General features: G+C 40.4%; 2 protein-coding genes across 17 annotated transcripts in view; one reads left to right on the forward strand and one right to left on the reverse strand.

Annotated features, from left to right (window-relative positions):
• THUMPD1 (THUMP domain 1 NAT10 acetyltransferase adaptor) overlaps positions 1–3873 on the reverse strand; it is a 45888-nt gene extending 42015 nt beyond the window's left edge. Inside the window, exon 1 of one of the 3 annotated variants that reach the window (XM_055365418.2) lies at positions 3805–3873. The gene's annotated coding sequence lies outside the window, so the exon portion shown is untranslated. The remainder of the gene's footprint in view (positions 1–3804) is intronic. The other 2 variants (XM_063700032.1, XM_055365420.2) reach the window with 2 other exon arrangements.
• Positions 1–19541, forward strand: part of ACSM3 (acyl-CoA synthetase medium chain family member 3) — a 78715-nt gene that overhangs the window by 42010 nt on the left and 17164 nt on the right. For 7 of the 14 annotated variants that reach the window (XM_055365415.1, XM_063700030.1, XM_055365410.2 and 4 more), the window contains 3 exons: positions 9584–9853; positions 15409–15619; positions 16941–17148. In XM_055365415.1, the coding sequence (XP_055221390.1) occupies positions 9635–9853; positions 15409–15619; positions 16941–17148 (638 nt within the window). In that variant the 5' untranslated portion in view covers positions 9584–9634. Of the gene's footprint in view, positions 1–3946; positions 4050–9583; positions 9854–15408; positions 15620–16940; positions 17149–19364; positions 19476–19541 lie in introns of all 14 variants that reach the window. The other 7 variants (XM_063700026.1, XM_063700027.1, XM_055365407.2 and 4 more) reach the window with 3 other exon arrangements.

The following is a 19541-nucleotide window of genomic DNA, read 5'->3' on the forward strand; positions in this document are numbered from 1 at the left end:
AACAGTGATCTTAAAACTGACAAAACAGACTCTTTGTAGCAATAAGATCCAAATTCTAAAATGACTCTAGTACAGCATCACATAACAGATAGCAGGCCCTGAAGAAAATCAAAGTCTTTTACCCCAAAATATATTTCTTTGACACATTTTGAAATGGCCCTGCAAAGCTGTCTCTTGTGGGGAAAAGCTGCATTCTGTAGGAAAATCTCCTTCCTTTGTTGCGGGACAATCAAAGACTGGAGAGACTGAAAAAGGTTCAGGAGAGTTTATTAAGGTGATCACCGGCTCAGCCAGACATACATCCAGAAAGTCTGAGCCCCAAACTAAAGGCTTTCCCTACTTTTAAACATCTTAAGGCGGGAACCATGTGAGGCAGGAAGTAAGTTACAGAAGAGAGAAACAAAGGCAGTTAATCAAGCATTACAACATTTCTTACATCTTGAGAAAAACATGTCTTGCAACCTAAACTTATCGGTCTTGTGACCCTGAAGCCATGCTAGGGAGGTAAGCAGGAACTCACTGAGCCTGTAATAAACTTTGATGAATGTGGAGTTGGGGAATATAGATAAGGTCCACTGACCACAGAGAGAAGACAGGCTGTTAATATTCTCTTTTAACTTGAGTATAACTCAAGTTAAAGTTGCAGCAACTTTAAGGGGATTTAAAAATTTCTGTTACCACTACTATTAGGTTATAGTTGATTTCATTAATTCCTTCTTCATCTTTACTATGTATTTCCAGAGAGTGTGATACCTTTTAACGTCTAATAAGAGACATTCACAAGTGTTCTCTTTGAGGCCTGCTACCTGGAGGCTTCATCTACTTGAAAAGAACCTTGGCTTCTGCAACCCCCCACCCTTTACCTTAACTCAAGCTGATTTCAATTCTTCAGCCAGAGTTTAGCCCTTTCAACCAATTGCCAATCAGGAGATCTTTAAATCCACCTATTACCTGAAAGCCCAGCCTCTTCCTCCTTTGAGATATCCCAACTTTCCAGGCTGAACCAATGTATACACATTTTTTTTTTGAGACGGAGTCTCACTCTGTTGCCCAGGCTGGAGTGCCCAGGCTGAAGTGCAGTGGCATGATCTCAGCTCACTGCAACCTCCACCTCCCAGGTTTGAGCAATTTATCTGCCTCAGCCTCCTCAGCATGTATTGATTTATGTCTTTGCCTATAACTTCTTTGTCCCTAAAATGTATCAAATCAAACTGTAACCCAGTCACCTTGGGCACATGTTCTCAGGACCTCCTAAAGCTGTGTCATGGGTCATGATCCTTAACCATGGCAAAATAAACCTCTAAATTAATTGAGACCTGTCTCAGATACTTTTTAGTTTACAGATTGAGACCTTAACCTATAGGATCTGACACTATTTCCAGGTAGACAGTGTTGAACTAAATAGGACATGACACCCAAGCTGGTGTCCACTGGAGAATTGCTTGGTATAGTGAAAACCCCCCACACGTCTAGTGTCAGAAGTGTTATTGTTAGAGTAGGTAGTCAGGCAGATATGGGCAAGGCAGGAAAGGCAGGAATGTCAGGCGACAATCAGGTGATGGTCAGGCGGTTATTAAACTGTCACTCTAAAGTAATTGGTTGCAGTAGGTGCCAGGGAAAGGCAGTCTCCTAAGAGATAGAGAACACCTAAAGCTGGTGATCAGCAGCTTTCCAATAAGATCTCAGGAACTGGGCAAGTGTGCTCAAGCATGTGTACTAAGAGGCAAAATGGCAGATTTTAACTGGTATACAACCTTCCTCTAGGAACACTTGACTGGTAAGGGAAAAACGCCTCAAATGAGAATGTGCACAACTTCAGTAAAGACATTGCACATGTGGACCCTCCCAAGTGCTGACAGGCCACTGCACGTGCAGACAGCCCATGCCAAGGAAAAAATCAAAGGAGATACAAAACCTCGGAAGCATGCCAATGTATAAAACGCAAAGTCAAAAGTCAAACAGGGCACCTGGATCTCTCAAGTTGCCTGCTTGCCCCTCTTCCTTTGGTTCCTGCTCTAAAACTTTCTAATAAACTCTCACTCCTGCTCAAAAACTTGCCTCAGTCTCTCACTCTGCCTTACGCCTCTTGGATGAATTCTTTCCTTTGAAGAGGCAAGAATCAAGTTATTGTAGATCCGTATGGATTCACCACTGCTAACATTATGTTGAATGGTATGTGAGAGTAGAAAAAAAAACACTGTTTTTTCCCTGTCTCTAATAATGAGCTTAACATCAGAATAGAAATAATAGAAGAAAAAAATCAAAGAACTGGAAGCCAGAATTTACTCAACCTGAACAAAAGAAAGAAACTAGAATGGGAAAAAAAAAGAAAAAAAAGAACAGAGCCTCAGGGACCTGTGAAACTATCATAAAAGATCTAACATGGGGGCTAAAAATTTACTCCAAGAAATAATAGCTGAAAAGTTCTCAAATTTGTCAAGAGACATAACTATAGAATTCAGCAATACAGAAAAAGAAATATACACCAGGACCAAGCGAGGTTTATTCCAGGGAGGCAAGGCTGGTTCAATATTAGAAGATCAGTGTAATCCATCTTATTAACAGGCTAAAGAAGAAAAACACCACATGCTTATAGTAACTGATGCAGAAAAAACACTTGCCAAAATTCAATACCTATTCATGATAAAAACACTCAGAAAAAAATAGAAATAGAGGAGAATTTCCTCAACTTGATAAAGGGCATCTACACAAAACCTACAACCAATATTGTACCTAACCATGAAAGACTGAATGTTTTCCCTCTAAGATCAAAAGCAAGGCAAGGATGTCTGCTCTCATCACTCTTATTCAACGTAGAGCTAGACATTCTAGCCTGCGCAATAAGGCAAGAAAAGGAAATAAAACGCATATAGATCTGAAAGAAAGAAGTAAGATCTGTTTACTTATTTACAGGTAATGTGATTACACAGAAAATCCCAAGGAATCAACAACAAAAGACTCCTAGAACTCAAAAGTGACCAACAAATTCCTCTTTAAGTAAATTTAAGTTGGGTCTCTCACATGTAATTGAAAGAGTCCTTTATTTATTCACATATCCATCAACTATTTATTGAATGCCTAAAATTTGCCAGTAGCTATTCCAGGCAATAGATACACCATCAAACAAAAAGAGTTCTTACCCTCAAGGGTGATAGTAAGAGATGTAAAAAGTTAAAAAAAAAAGGTAAAAGAGAAAAAATGAAGAGTGCTACTTTAGAAAATGAGGTAAGGGAAGAGTTATTTAATAAGACACCTCATAAAATGAGGAATTTGGCCAGGGGGATATCTGAGGAAAGAGTTCCAGTCAGTGGAAACTGTGAATTCAGAAAGCCTGAGGCTGAAACAGGCAAGTGTGTTTGAAAAAACGCAAGGAGGCTAGTGGCTGTGCAGAGTGAGGCAGAGGAAGGAGAATGGGCTGTGGATCAGAGGACACTGTGCCAGATCATACAACTCCTTGCAGTTCATGTAAGGACTCGGATTTTACCTGGAGTGGAAAAAGAAGCACTGAAAGATTTGAGCAGGGGAGTAACCTGATAGCGTTTATGTTTAGTCCTGCCACTTCGACAGATAAACGCACCAATGGGCTTGCTGAGATTTAGGCCAACCCATAACCGCCCCTCAACTTCTTTCCTTTCAATTTCAAAACTCCTCTATGGCTTCCTCCATCTGTTCTTCCTTCTGAGAAGTGCTCTCTCTGCCCGTTTACAGAACTAACCACTTCGGCAACTCCTTGGACACTTTCCTTCTTGTGAATAATTTGCTTTCTCCGCCCCTCAAAAGCTTGCTGTGTCTGTAAATCATTACCTGTAAGAGGAACCGCTGGGAGTCCCGTAAACTTTAGCCCAGAGCTTGGCTCCTCCTCCAGAATGTCTCCACCAATCAAGGAAAGTGTTTTGGGCCAGTCTTGCTCCTCCGGATTGTCAAACTGCTCCTCCCTCTTCCTTAGACTGCCACGAGGAAAAAGCAGATGTGAGAACTCAAGGTTCAGGGCTGCTCTTCTAAGAAACAAGTCTGCCATAATCTCCAGCTGTGTTGGAATCTGTTAACTAGTGAGTACCTCATCTCCCCTCCTGTGTAAGATTTCCTGACCTGGCACATCTGTTTTTTGAGCAAAGATAACAAACAGATGAACAAAACCAACAATCAAAAATGCTGTCATTAAAGTCTTGGGCAGCCCAAGTTTCTCAGAATTTCTCAGTTGTGTGATACTATCTATTAAGTGATGAGGAGTATGCACACACAAAAGGCTATAAATGTAGCAGCTGAGTTTTCATGTTGAGCCTTTTGGTGCTATTTGATTTTTTGAAAAACTATGTACATGTATTAAGTTGATAAATTTTTTTTTAATTTTAATTGAACCAGATGCGGTGGCTCAAGCCTGTAATCCCAGCACTTTAGGAGGCTATGGTGGGCAGATGCAGATCACTTGAGGCCAGGAGTTCGAGACCAGCTTGGCCAACATGGTGAAACCCTATCTCTACTGAAAATAAAAAATTAGCCAGGTGTGGTGGCAGGTGCCTGTAACCCCAGCTACTTGGGAGCCTGAGGCAGTAGAGTCACTTGAACCTGGGAGGTGGAGGTTGCAGTAAGCTGAGATTGCATCACTGCACTCCAGCCTGGGTGACAGAGCAAGACTCCATCTCAAAAAAAAGACCAGGTAGTGGCTGAGATTTTCATTGTACTGTCTGCTTAGCTCCCCACCTTGCTCAGTGACAGATGGGAATCCATCTTCTGCATCATCCAGAAAGTATGTAAATTACTTCCAGGAAACTTTGGGAAACACAGATGCAAACCTAAGAGCAGCCAGTTTTCTCCTTTAGGTGGTCAAGGGCAGCTGCAAAAGTTCTGTATAGGAGGGGCTTCAGGCAGGGTCTGGTTGGGTTTGGAGACAACAGCAGTGACTTTACCTTGCGTTGAGGCTGTATATGTTAAACTACTGTTATTACTTGGATACTTAGAGGGAGGGATGTTTATGGAGCTGTGGGGAGGCTAAAGCCCCCTTGGCTGTAGGGACAAAGAGCTTGCATTTCAGATGAGACCTTAAATACTTTCAGAAGCCCATCTGACCAGGCGCGGTACTGTCTTTCTTAGAAGAGTTTTCCTTACCAATGTTTCTGTGGCTCAGTATAAAAATCTGGAGTCACCCTGGGAAAGTTATCTCAGCAATTTTACCTACAAATAATTTTATAAACCTGGGAAATAGAAGTTGTAAAATGCTAAGATCGATGAAAAGGGAGGAAAACAACTTTGTTGAGGAGAAGGCAATCTTACGGTTTTGATGAAGAGGATGTCGATATTTGCTTTTTGGTAGAACAGAATGGTTAGGTTCATTTGAAGCTCCAAATGACTGATCAATTTTCTTTTCAACATACGTTTGAAGGATTCTGAATGTGGTGCAGAGTATGGGAGCTAGGGAACAAATCATACTAAACTCTGATTCTATTCAGAATCAGCAAGCTAAGTATGATATATTTATCTCCAATCATATTAATATTTACATAATTATTTAATGTCTTCCTTAATAGTCTATAAGCTTCATGGGGGCAAGACCAGCCGTGTCTTGTTCACAGCTATATTTTCAGCATTTAGTACAGGTCTGGCGTATACCAAGTGTTCAATAAATACACGGGTAATGAATAAATGCGTTGTCCAATTTAAATATGTGTGTCTGTTTGTGTATACTTCCTTGTCTGTAAAATGAAAATACTAATAAATAACTGCAAAGTGCTTAACAGTACAACCACTCGCCAGATCTCAGCAAAAATGTTACGTCCCTAGAGAGACCTCCTAAAAGGTCCCTTTTCTCCCATTACTCTCTTTGTTTTCTTGTGTAACATCACATTTATTTATTCCCTTGTTTACTATATGTGTCTTTCTATGAGAGCAAGGAGGACCTTGTCTCTTGCATTCCCTCCTGTATCCTCTATGTCTGAAATAATTCATGGCAAGTGATTAATAATTGTTGAATAAATAAATGAATCATGCCAACCTACCAAGAATGAAGCTCAAGACCTTAAGATATTTGTCCAAATTCCTGCCTCTTATTTAATAGAATCAGAAATTTTTTCTAATACTTCACAACCACTTAAAAATACTATTCACTTTTACATCCAAGTAATGAAAGAATCAGGACATTCCTTTTGGAAGACATAGTTTCAACATTTTATCTAAATTGCAAAATTATACAAAAACTCAAGTGACCATTGATAGGGGACCAGTTTAAGAAATGACAGTGCAGTTCTTCACTAGAATGTCATGCAACTGTTAAAAGAAAAAAATCAGAACAGGGCTGAGTGTGGTGGCTCCCACCTGTAATCCTAGTGCTTTGGGAGGCCGTGTGCGTGTTTGTGTATATTTCCTTGTCTGTAAAATGGAAATAATAATAAATAACTGCAAAGTGCTTAGCACAGGAGGATTGCTTGAGGTCAGGAGTTTGAGACCAGCCTGGGCAACATAGTGAGACCCCCGTCTCTAAAAAATTTTTTAAAACACTTAGCTGGGTGTGGTGGCACACACCTGTAATTCCAGGTACTCTGGAGGCTGAGGCAGGAGGATCGCTACATCCCAGAAGTTCAAGCTGCAGTGAGGGGTGGTCGTGCCACTACACTCCAGTCTGGGTGACAGAGTGAGATCCATCCTGTCTTTAGGCAGGGAAAAAAAGGAAAGAATAAATGAATAAATACTTCATTTAAAAAAATAGAATGAAGATCTCTGTGCACTGGTATGGAAAGCCCTCAAAAGGTACATTGTTAAAAATGTTTTTAGTGGGCAGAATAGTGTGTATTCTGGGCTATCTGTTGTGTAAAATTGGTGGAGAAATAAGAATCTATACTCATAATTTGCTTGAATGCACATAAAGAAACCCTGAAAAGATAAGTAGAAATAATAATAGTGGTTTCCTGGGAGTGAGAGCAAAGTGGGCAGCTTTGAGACTAGAGGTGGGAGGCAGATATTTTTTTTTCCCTCTGTACCTTTTACAGTTTTTTTGAGCCATTTGAAGATATTATGCGAAAAAAAATTAAAAACAGAGAGAGACAAGTAGTGTTGATTACTTAACTTCTTTCAGTTGAAGGAAACCTGATGCTAATTCTGTTAAGAGGAGAGCAGCCAAAAGCATAGGTTGTGACTTGCCAGCAAAAAACAGGGACCGGTAGTTCCCTCTGTACCCAATCCCCAATGCCAAAGAGAATGACATTGTTAGACTTAAGGTCTTAACCTGCAGGGCAACTGGGATTCAGAGTGATTTTAGTCCTGTTCTTAAGAGCAGCCTTTTCTCCTAAAGCCTGCCAAGAAATTTTTGTTAATTCTTCCCAGGAACATAGCAGACAAGGCCCCTGCTCTAGTAGAACTTACATCACAGTGCAAAGATCAGCAAACTGTAGCCCATGGGTCAAATCCAGCCCTCTGCCTGTTTTTGTATAGCCTTTGAACTAAGAATGGTTTTTAAATTTTTTAATGGTTGAAAAAATAACTAAAAGAGGAACACTAATTCATGGCACATGAAAATTAAATGAAATTCTAGTGTCAGTATCATAAATAAGGTTTTATTAGAACACAGCCATGCCAAAATTTATTTATGTATTGTCAATGGCTGCTCTCTCAATGGCAGAGTTAAATACCTGCAGCAGAGACCATATGGCCCACAAAGCCTCAAATATTTAGTGTCTGGCCCTTCACAGAAAAAGTTTGCTGACCCCTATTCTAGTAGAGAGTAATATGCTTGGCACCATGATAAGCATTTTGCATACAGTATCCCATTCAGTCTTCAGGACAAATCTCTGATGGAGGTTCTATTAGTCGCTCCATTGGTAAAATGTGAAACTGAGGTTCAGAGTGATTAATAATTCAAATAAGGTCATGCAGTTCATAAGTGGCAAAACTGGGAGACCATATCACATGACCATATGACTCAGTAGCCAGTGTATTTAACCATCATGCCATAGACTGGTGCTTTTCACACTTGAATGTACATACCAGTCACCTGGGATCTTGTTAAAATGTCAACATCTACCAATTCAGTAGATCTAGAGTGGGGCCTGAGAATGTGCATTTCTAACAAGCTTCTAGGTGATAAAGATGATGATGGTGGTTCACAAATCACAGCCTCTAAATCAGTGATTCTCAACCATGGCTGCTGCACATTAAAATCTGAGGACATTTTTAAAAATATAAATGGGCCCAGAGCCCACTCTGAAATATTCTGATTTAATTGATCCAAGACCTAGGCATCAGAGTTTTTTTTTTTAATGCTTTCTTGGTTATTCAAATGTACAGCTGGACTGCAAACCACTGCTCTATTGAAATCCTGTCGAATAATAGTAAAAACATTTAATCCAAAGACCAGAGTTCTAGTTCTAACTCTGGTATGACAGAATGAAGCAGGCTGTTTCCCCTCTCTGGGTCTCCAGTTTTCTTTGCAGGTGAAAAAGGAAAAAGCTGAAACCAGATGGTGTCAGAGGGCTCAAGATCACTGACTTGTCAGGTCTTCACACAAATAAATGGGAAGGACAGAAGTACCCAGGTTTCCTGATGCATTGGTTATATCAACATGATGCCCAAACACCAGGTCTGCTTAGGGTAAAACTGCAATAACTGTAGATGTCAGCTAAACTGTCCATTTAGCTGACATCTGCAATTATGTATTGTTTTGGCAATGTATCAATACAGAAATGCTTCCACATAGCCAGACTGCCTTACATGGCACACAGCTAGAATTGTAGTTAGAATGATGATTTAATGATTATGAGAGTAATACATATTGCATTGTAGGAAATTTGGAAAATTACAGGAAGTATAATGAGGAGAACCTCAAACACTCGTAATCCCTAGAACTGTATTTTTAACAGTCTCAACCAAGTAAATGACATTGTGATCAAATGATTTCCCACAGAAGCAGGCGAAGGCCCAGAGGGGCCTCCCCCACAAAAGTCCTAAATGTTAAAGCCCCATTATTATAATCATCTCTATTAAATGCAGCTCCAAGCCTGGACTTAAAAGTAGCATGGGCCCCTATTGAGAGCATGGGAACTGCAACCTATCAACTAGACAGTTTATAAACTGTGACAGTGCTTTCATGTCTAACTGTTATTGGGCTACTCTCGATTTCTTCATCTACATATTATCCACTGTGAAAAATGCTCCTTAACATTTCTGCCCTACTTTGAAATCTGCAGGTGAAAGATATTAGACAAGAAGGCTTAGCCCTTTGCTTTCAGTGAGATTAAGTGGGTGACCCAGATCTTTACTTCTTTAGAAATGCATATGGGTGTCAATAGTGCACAGTATTCTGGAGAATGGGCTAGGACCTGATAGTTCTGGGTTCAAATCCAGCCAATGCCTCTTACTAGTCATTTTCTCAATCTGTAAACAGAGATAATAATAGTACCCACTTCACAGGGTTTCTCTGAGGATTTAATAAGAAAGTGTATATAAAACACTGAGCACAGTGTTTGGAACACAGAGTGTATGCAGAAAATGGTACTATCATGATGATTATCAATAGTAATAACAAAACTTAGCCACTTTGGGGTATGGCTACCTTCAGGACAGAAACAAATATATATCCTTTTTGCTTGTCTTTTAGATGAACTGGTCTCTGTGCAAATCCTGAGTGCTAAAGCTTCCAACAAGACTGATGCTAGCTCGTGTCACCATGAAGATGCTACGTCATGCCAAGTGTTTTCAGCGCCTAGCAATTTTTGGTTCTGTGAGGGCATTGCATAAAGATAATAGAACAGCAACCCCTCAGAATTTCTCCAACTATGAATCCATGAAAAAGGACTTCAAACTGGGGATTCCAGAGTATTTCAACTTTGCTAAAGATGTCCTGGACCAATGGACTGATAAGGAAAAGGTATGGGGGGAGGGCCAGTCAGACCACAATTTCTCAACTGGGAGTGATTTTACCTCTAGGTAACATCTCTAATGTCTAGAAATATTTTTGTTGCCATGATAGGGGCAGAGGCAGTTGCTACTGGCATCTAACAGGTAAAAGCCAGGGATTCTGCTAAATATCCCATAATGCACAGAACAAAGAATTATTTGACCCGAAATGTCAATAGTTCCATGGTTAGTTGAGAGACCCTGGATTACATAAATGTAGAATTCTAGGTTGACTTAAAAAAAAAAAAAAGGAGAAGAGTGAAAAGTAATTCCAAGAGTCAGAAATGGTAGAAAAGGAGGCACAGATGAATCTTTGGGGAAAATATAAAGGATGCAAGAATTCTCACTTATTGGAAAGAAAAATGATCAGGCTAAATGGGAAATGATTTGGGCCAAAAGAAATGACATGGCTTCCAACGTCTAGAAATAAGGACCCCAAAGTTATTATTTTTCCTGTTATGTTTAGTTATGTAATAACTATACATAGTTATGGGGTACAGAGATATTTTTGATACATGTATAAAATGTGTAGTGATCAAATGAGGGTAATTAGGCTACCCATCATCTCAAACATGCATCATTTCTTTGTGCTGGGAGCATTCAAAATCCTCTCTCCTAGCTTTTTGAACATACACAATAAATTATTCTTAACTGTTTTCACTCTACAGTGCTATAGAACACTAGAACTTATTCCACCCATCTAGCTATAATTTTGCATCCATTAACCAACCTCTTTCTATCCTCCTCTCCCCACTACCCTTCCTAGCCTCTAATAGCCACAATTCCACTCCCTATTTCTATGAGCTCTTTTCAGGCTGGAGTGCGGTGGTGTGATCTCAGCCCACTGCAACCTCCGCCTCATGAGTTCAAGCAATTCTTGTGCCTCAGCCTCCTGAGTAGCCGGGGCTACAGGCACCTGCCACCATGCCGGCTAATTTTTGTATTTTTAGTAGAGACAGGGTTTTGCCATGTTGGCCAGGCTGACCTTGAACTCCTGGTCTCAAGTGATCCACCCACCTTGGCCTCCCAAAGCACTGGGATTACAGGCATGAGCCACCCACCACGCCAGGCCGAGCTCCTTTTTCTTTTTTTTAAGAGACAGGGTCTTAACTTTGTTGCACAGGCTGAAGTTCAGTGAAGCTCATTTTTTTAAGCTCCCACATATGAGTAAGAACATGTGGCATTTATCTTTCCGTGTCTGACTTATTTCACTTAACATAATGGCCTCCAAGTTCATACATGTTGCCACAAATAACAGAATTTCATCCTTTTTTATGGCTGAATAGTATTGCACTGTGTATATATACCACATTTTCTTTATCCATTCATCTCTTGATAGACATTTAGGTTGATTCCATATCTTGGCTATTATGTACAGTGCTGCAATAAACATGGCAGTGCAGATATCTCTTCGATAGACTGATTTCCTTTCCTTTGAAAAAATACCCAGTGGTGAGATTGCTAAATCATATGGTAGTTTTATTTTTAGTTTTTTGAGAGGCCCTTATATTGTTTTCTGCAATGGCTGTACTAATTTATATTCTCACCAATAGTGTCTCAGAGTTCCCTTTTCTCCACATCCTCTCAAGCATTTGTTATCTTTTGTCTTTTTGACAATAGCCATTCTAACTGGGGTAAGATCATATCTCATTGTGGTTTTGATTTGAATTATCCTGATGATTAATGATGTTGAGCATTTTTTCATATACTTGCTGCATAGTATATCTTTTGAGAAATGTCTATTCAGATTCTATGTCCATTTTTTAATTGAATTATTTGTTTGTTTTGTTTTGTTTTGCTGTTGGGTTATTTGCATTCCCTGCATATTCTGGATATTAATTCCTTGTCAGGTGAATAGTTCACAGATATTTTCTCCCATTCTACATCTTGTCTCTTCTCTCTGTTGATTGCTTCCTTTACTGTCCAGAAGCTGTTTAGCTTTGTGTAGTCCCATTTGTCTGTTTTTGGTTTTGTTGCCTGTGTTTTCATATCCTTATCCCTAAAATATTTGCCTAGGGGAGTCTCAGAGCCTACTCTGGCTCAGGATCTGCCCAATTTTATTAAATTTATTATAAAATTCAAAAAATTTTAAAAATTAAAATTAAAATAAAAAATAAAACATTTGCCTTGATCAATGACTTGAAGCATTTACACTATGTTTTCTTCGGTTGTTTTATAGTTTTGAGTCTTACATTTAAGTCTATAATCCAGTTCGAGTTGATTTTTGTATATGGTGAGAGAGAGGGCTCTAGTCTTAGTCTACTGCATATGATTACCACTTTTCCTCGGACCATGTACTGAAGAGGATATCCTTTCCTCAGTGTATGTTCTTGGCACCTTTGTTGAAAATCTGTTGAATGTAAATGTGTGGGTTTATTTCTGGGTTCTCTATTCTGTTTCATTGGTCTATGCATCTGTTTTTATGCCAGTACCGTGCTGTTTTGGTTACTATAGCTCTGTAGCATGATTTGAAGTTAGGAAGTGTGGTGTCTCTACTAAAAATACAAAAATTAGTCAGGCATGGTGGTGCATGCCTGTAATCCCAGCTACTAGGGAGGCTAGGGGAGGAGAATCACTTTAATCTGGGAGGCAGAGGTTGCAGTGAACTGAGATCACACCATTGCACTCCAGCCTAGGTGACAAGAGTGAGACTCCCTCTCAAAAAAAAAAAAAAGATTTAGTGTTAGTTCTTATGGTAGAATTCAGCAGTAAAACCATCCAATTCTGGGCTTTTTTAAATTACTGATTCAATCTCATTACATATTATTGGTCTATTCAGGTTTTCTATCTTGGTAGGTTATGTGTGTCCAGGAATTTATCCATTTCCTCTACGTTTTCCAATTTGTTGGCATATAGTTGTTCATAAGAGTCTTTAATGATCTTTTGTATTTCTGTGGTACAGTTGTAATGTCTCCTTTTTCATTTCTGATTTTATTTATTTGGGTCTTTTCTTTTTTTCTTAATCTAGCTAAAGATTTGTCTATTTTGTTTTTCCTCAAAAAATTTTGTTTTGTTGATCTTTTATAATTTTGCCTCAATTTCATTTATTTCTGCTCTGATCTTTATTATTTCTTTCTTTCTACTAATTTTGGATTTAGTTTGTTCTTGCTTTTCTGGTTCCTTGAGGTGCATTCTTAGATTATTTATTTGAAATCTTTCTGCTTGTTTGATATAGGTGTTTATGGCTATAAACTTCCCTTCTTAACACTGTGTTTGCTTTATTTCATTGATTTTGATATATTATGCTTCCATTTTCATTATTTTCAAGAAATTTTTTGCTTTCCTTCTCAATTTCATCATTGACTCACTGGTCATTCAGGAGCATGTTGTTTAATTTCCATGTATTTGTACACTTTTCCAAAGTTCCTCTTGTTACTGATTTCTAGTTTTATTCCATTGTGGTCTAAGAACATACTTGGTATGATTTCAGTTTTTAAGAATTTGTTGAAATTTGTTTTGTGCCCTAACATATGGTCTATTCTGGAGAATGTGCCATGTGCTGATGAGAAGAATGTGTATTCTGTAGCTGTTGGATAAAATGTTGTGTAAATATCTGCTAGGTCCATTTGGTCCAAAGTGCAGTATAAATCCAATGTTTCTTTGTTAATTTTCTGTCTACATGATCCGTCTAATGCTGAGGGTAGAGTGTTAAAGTCCTGAACATTGTTGTATTGGAGTCTATCTGTTTACATCTAATGATATTTGCTTTATATATCCAGGTGCACTGATGTTGGGTGCGTATATATTTACAATTGTTATATCCTCTTGCTGAATTGATCTATTTATCATTATATAATGACCTTCTTTGCCTCTTTTTATGTTTTCTGACTTAAAGTCTATTTCATGTGATATAAGCATAGCTATTCCTGCACACTTTTGGTTTCTATTTGTTTGAAATATTATTTTCCATCTCTTCATTTTCTACGTGTATCTTTTTTTTTTTTTTTCTGCGACAGAGTCTCACTCTGTTGCCAGGCTGGAGTGCAGTGGCACGATCTCAGCTCACTGCAACCTCTGCCTCCTGGGTTCAAGCGATTCTTCTGCCTCAGCCTCCCAAGTAGCTGGGACTACAGGTGCACGCCATCATGCCCAGCTAATTTTTGTATTTTTAGTAAAGACGGGGTTTCACCATGTTGGCCAGGATGGTCTCGATTTCTTGACTTCGTGATCCGCCCGCCTCGGCCTCCCAAAGTGCTGGGATTACAGGCATGAGCCACTGCGCCTGGCCCTATCTATGTGTATCTTTACAGGTGAAGTGAGTTTCTTGTAGGCAGCCTATAGTTGGGTCTTGTTTTTTATCCATTCAGTCAGTCCATACAGTCCATATCTTTTAACTGGGGAATTTAAACTGTTTACATTCAAGATTGTTATTGATAGGTGTTATTTTGTTCATCATGAGGGTGCCAGCAGTGGCTCCAGCGGGTCCCAGGCAGGCTGATCCTCAGGCTCCCAGGAAGTGTGCATGGGCACTGGCAGTAGCAGTGGTAAGCCTCAAGTGAGTCAGACCTCAGGTCCTTTGGCAGTGCACATGGGTACTTGTAGTAGTGGCAGCCTGAATGGGCCAGTCCTTGGGTCCGCAGATGGCAATGCAGGCACAAAGTGGCTCTGCCACTAGAGGGGGCAAGATCATGTTCATGGCAGCAGGCTCAGGAAGGCAGCTCTCAGGCTCTGGGGAGTGTGCTTTAGTGCCTTATGTCCTGGGGCAGCCTCCCTGATGTGCGGGACTCCCTGTTCCCTGGGGTGTAGAGTGCTGTGTGTAGGCTCGGGTGCCAGTGGCCTGGCTCTATCACTGGATCCACCTGGTGTTGGAATGCTGCAGCCCTCTACAGGAACGTGTGGGGATGTCAGCAAGGCCCCAGGGATGTGGAGATGCAGGGGCAATTGGCCCCAGGGCAAGATGTAGTATGGTAGTAGCTCTGTTCCTAAAATGATGCCATGCTGTAGCAGCTCGGGTCCTGGGGTTTGTTGCAGGGGGACCTAGTATGAACTTCCTCTCTGGAACAATGTTATACTATACTAGTATACTATACTATACAGCGTTTACTAGGCTCAGGGCATGTGAGGGCTGAGGGGCTCTCCTGTAGGTGGGATTTCAGGCATCTGTGATGGGAATGTGGACTGCTGAGGATCTTCCACTTACATTTTCCTCAAAATAGGGAGTCCCTCTGGGCTCTGTGCTGATCCTGGCCAGCTGCTGTTCTTCCCTCTCTATGCTTTCATCTCTAGTTTTCAGGTCTCAGAGTTTTGTCACTTCCTTGCTAAATTCCAGTGTTCTCCCTTTGACACTCTATTTGTCATGTGGTTATCTGCTCACTGTCTTGGTACTTCTGGTAGGAGGTGAGCACTGGGCATCTCTAGTCATCCATCTTGATGATGTCTCCCCCAGAGTTATTTCCAAATTCTCCATCCATGTTCTAACTGATGGCTTGCGAACTCTCTTCAGCTAATCTATTCCATTGAGTCAGTTGGCCCAGAATTTAGCTGTATAACAACCTTTAAATCAATGACTGGTTTTTCTTTCCTCAGGCTGGAAAGAAACCTTCAAATCCAGCCTTCTGGTGGATCAACAGAAATGGAGAAGAGATGCGATGGAGTTTTGAGGAACTGGGATCTCTGTCCAGAAAATTTGCCAATATACTTTCAGAAGCCTGTTCCCTACAAAGAGGAGATCGGGTAATTCTGATTCTGCCCAGGGTCCCAGAGTGGTGGCTTGCAAATGTGGCCTGTCTGCGAACAGGTTAGTAATGTTTGCTTTCTGATCATATTTATTACTAAGCTGGATGGGAGATTTTCCAGAACACCTAAGTAATCATGATACATTTATTTTGGTGTGGGCTTATTGTCAAAGAGTGCCTTTAAATTATATAAAAGTTAGGCCATGGTAGGCTAATTCCTTATCCCTAGGTGGAACATCTTTAAAAGATAATCTTAGAGTTACAGCCTCACAAAAATTGTTGTGTTGCCCTGATTAGAAAGAAAAGATATTCTAAAGAACCTGTGTTCTGGTCCTGGTTGTTGGTTTCTTGAAGAACCCTGATGGAGAGGCCTGGTCCTTCCCAAAGTGAAAGGATGAGCCAGTGTCAAGAGTCCAGGAATGCCAGACATGTGTTCCCCAATCTTCTTGCCTACTGTGTCGCCTGGGAAGAGTAAAACCTATTGTGAAGTGAATGCTTTCCATCCCTCTCTTAAGGGTCTGGGACTTAAGGGTGGTGGGGCCCAGGAGGAAGATCTATATATTTTTGAGAGTCCATTTATCCTTTGAGAAAATAATACCCAAAGCTTACTGAGCACTTCTAAGTTCTTTACATGTTTTAACTCATTTAATCCCCTAATTATCCTATAAAAGAAGTAGTATTATTACAATATCACTTTACAGATGCAGAACCTGAAGCTCACAGAGGTGAAGTGGCTTGTCCCAAGTCCCAGCTATAAGAGTGTCTGCCTCCAGGACACTCTTAATCATTATACTTCATCTTACAGTGTAATATAAAACCAGCAGGAATAGAACCACAGAAAAGATGAATGCCTCCACACTTCCTTTTGGAAAGAAATCATAAAGCAATCATGTACATTTTAAGAGGCACTCAGCTGATGTGGTGAAGTGTACAGTTCTGGAGTCAGGCTACAGGGTTCAATCCCTGCACTGTCACTTACTACTTCAGTGATACCTTGGGCAAGTTATTCATAGCTTTTATGTTTTGGGGTTTTTTTGGTGGGGACTGAATGAGTTAAAACATATAATCAAATACTCAATAAATATTGGTTAATATTACTTTTCAATCAAAACTTTCTTCAAGCTCAATGTTAGGGATGGTCTTCAAATAAAGAATAATTATCCAGTATTTAACATGCTTTCATGTTAGGCCAAAAGGGTCATAGACTCTGAAATCCCTTGAAAGGCAAAAGCAGATAAGTGAAAGTAAGATAAATAGATATCTTCCTGGTAAACTGACTAACTCACTCTGAGAAATACAGAATGTATAGATGGTATCTACACTACTCTAACATAATGAAAAATAACCTTTCTTCTAAACACTGTTTCTTTTCTGCCCCTTTAGGGACAGTTTTAATTCCAGGAACCACTCAGCTGACCCAGAAAGACATTCTCTACAGACTACAATCTTCAAAAGCAAACTGCATTATCACCAATGATGTTTTAGCCCCAGCAGTAGACGCTGTTGCATCCAAATGTGAAAATCTGCACTCCAAGCTGATTGTATCAGAGAACTCCAGAGAGGGGTGGGGGAACCTCAAGGAGATGATGAAGTGAGTAGCCATGCTTGTTGTAGAACAGCTTCCCAAAAGGAAAGGCAACAATAAAAAGATATTAAACCCAGCAGTGATTAGAAAAATGCAAATTAAAACAACAGGCAAAGGGAACAGTTGGTAGTTATTGCTGCACTAATAGTGCTAAACTCTGAAGTAGGAAGGAGCTTGGAGTGCTTTTTGTAAGTTGGGATCCCCTGAGATTGGAGATTGGTGTATAGGAAGTTTATTAAGGAGTTCTTTTGGGATTAACACCTGTGAGGAATGAGTAAGAATGTCGGACTGGGCAGAGAAAGAAATTTATTTGCGATGTATTCCCTACAAAGCTTTCAGTCAACCCACTGGGACCTCTGAAGGACCTCTTCAAAGCTGTTCCCAGCTAAACCAAGAGGTCCTGGCCTTTATACACCCACATTGATCAGTAATTGGATGGGGTTGTCCCTAGGAGTCAAGACCTTTAACAAAGCCACTGTCTTCAGTCAAGGCAATCTCTAGAGAGGGCTCCCAGCACCTGTCACTGAAGGATCACAGTCAGTCCTTCAGTGTTGGCTATCCCATTCCCTTGCTGACAGCAACATTGGTATCAGGTTAAAAGAAAAAATGCTTAATGTTAATGGATGCAATTATAAAAGTGAATTTCACTGATGTTGAAGCCTAGCATGGGGTGCTTCCATGGGTTACTTGGAACTCTTGCCAGGTACTGGTTATGCCTTAGAATTGGGCTGGCAGCAAAGTCCTTCTCTAGAATGAGCTTCCTACCTTTACTCAAGGATTTGGGAGCATGCTTGCAACTATGGACTTTTCCTACCACATTTAAAATTGCTAATATTGAGTTCTTGCCAAAGGCCAAGTACGGTTCTAATAAAAATAATGTTATAATTGCAATCATAGCTTATATTGATATGGTTATGTGCCAGAAACTATTCTAAGGACTTCAGATATATTACCTCATTTAAACCTCACAGCAACCTAGGTACTATAATTACACAGCTGAATAAGGTCAAATGCTAGTATCTGGCAGAGCTAAGTTTCAAACCCAGGCAGTATGGGTGCTGAGCCTACACTCCTCACTTCTGTATGTACTGCCTCTAGTAAGAGATCAGTACGACAACCCTTCCTCAGGTTTTGAGGGCAACCGTATTGGTGATGGAAGTGATAGGAACACAGCTGTAGATACTTTTTTTTTTTTTTAGACGGAGTCTCACTCTGTCGCCCAGGCTGGAGTGTAGTGGCGCAATCTCGGCTCACTGCAACCTCCGCCTCCCGAGTTCAAGCGATTCTCCTGCCTCTGCCTTCCAAGTAGTTGGGATTACAGGCACGTGCCACTGTGCCCACCTAATCTTTTTGTATTTTTAGCAGATATGGGGTTTCGTCGTGTTAGCCAGGATGGTCTCAATCTCCTGACTTCATGATCCGCCCGTCTCAGCCTCCCAAAGTGCTGGGATTACAGGCGTGAGCCACTGCGCCCGGCCTATAGATAGTATTTTTAATTAATTAAGATAATTATGAAATCATAGACTGAACACTTGGTGTAGCTTTGTCAGGTTTTGAAAACAGCTTTTTAGCCAGGCGCAGTGGCTGATGCCTGTAAATCATCACTTTAGGAGGCTGAGGTGGGATGATGGTTTGAGTCCAGGAGTTCAAGACCAGCTTGGGAAACATAGTGAAACCTCTTCTCTACATAAATAAAAATAATTAGCCAGACATGGTGATGCATACCTGTAGTCCCAGCCTACTCGGAGGCTGAGGTAGGAAGATCGCTTGAACCCAGGAGGTCATGGCTGCAATGAGCCATGATTGAGCCACTGCACTCCAGCCTGGGTGAGAGAGAGAGAGAACCTGTCTCAAAAAAAAAAAAAAAGAAAAGAAAAGAAAGAAAGAAAAGAAAATAGCTTTTCTATATTTCTCATGAATGGCCTGGTTGTTTCTACTCATTCTCAACCCCACATGCCTGGAAGTCTGTGTGCATCTTAGACACTTGATATGTATGTGTGCAGCTGCCCTAATGTGTGACTTGTATAGAAGTCTGATTATCCCTTGGAACTAAAAGGTTTTCTTTCTCTTTAACTGGAACTCTTTCTTCCCTGGATGGATGCTTAGATCCTGTTCAATCTTATTGTCTGCTATATCCAGAACTATGTAGACTCTCTTGTGGGAAACAGAAAAACCATCCTTTCATGGTCAGCAAACTTTTTTTTTTTTTTTTTTTGAGACAGAGTCTTTCTCTGTCGCCCAGGCTGGAGTACGGTGGCTCGATCTTGGCTCACTGCAACCTCCACCTCCCTGGTTCAAGCGATTCTCAGCCTCCTGAGTAGCTGGGATTACAGGTACGTGCCACTGTGCCTGGCTAATTTTTGTATTTTCAGTAGAGACAGGGTTTCGCCATGTTGGCC

The sequence above is a fragment of the Gorilla gorilla genome, chromosome 18, assembly GCF_029281585.2.
Source record: "Gorilla gorilla gorilla isolate KB3781 chromosome 18, NHGRI_mGorGor1-v2.1_pri, whole genome shotgun sequence".
NCBI lineage: Eukaryota > Metazoa > Chordata > Mammalia > Primates > Hominidae > Gorilla > Gorilla gorilla.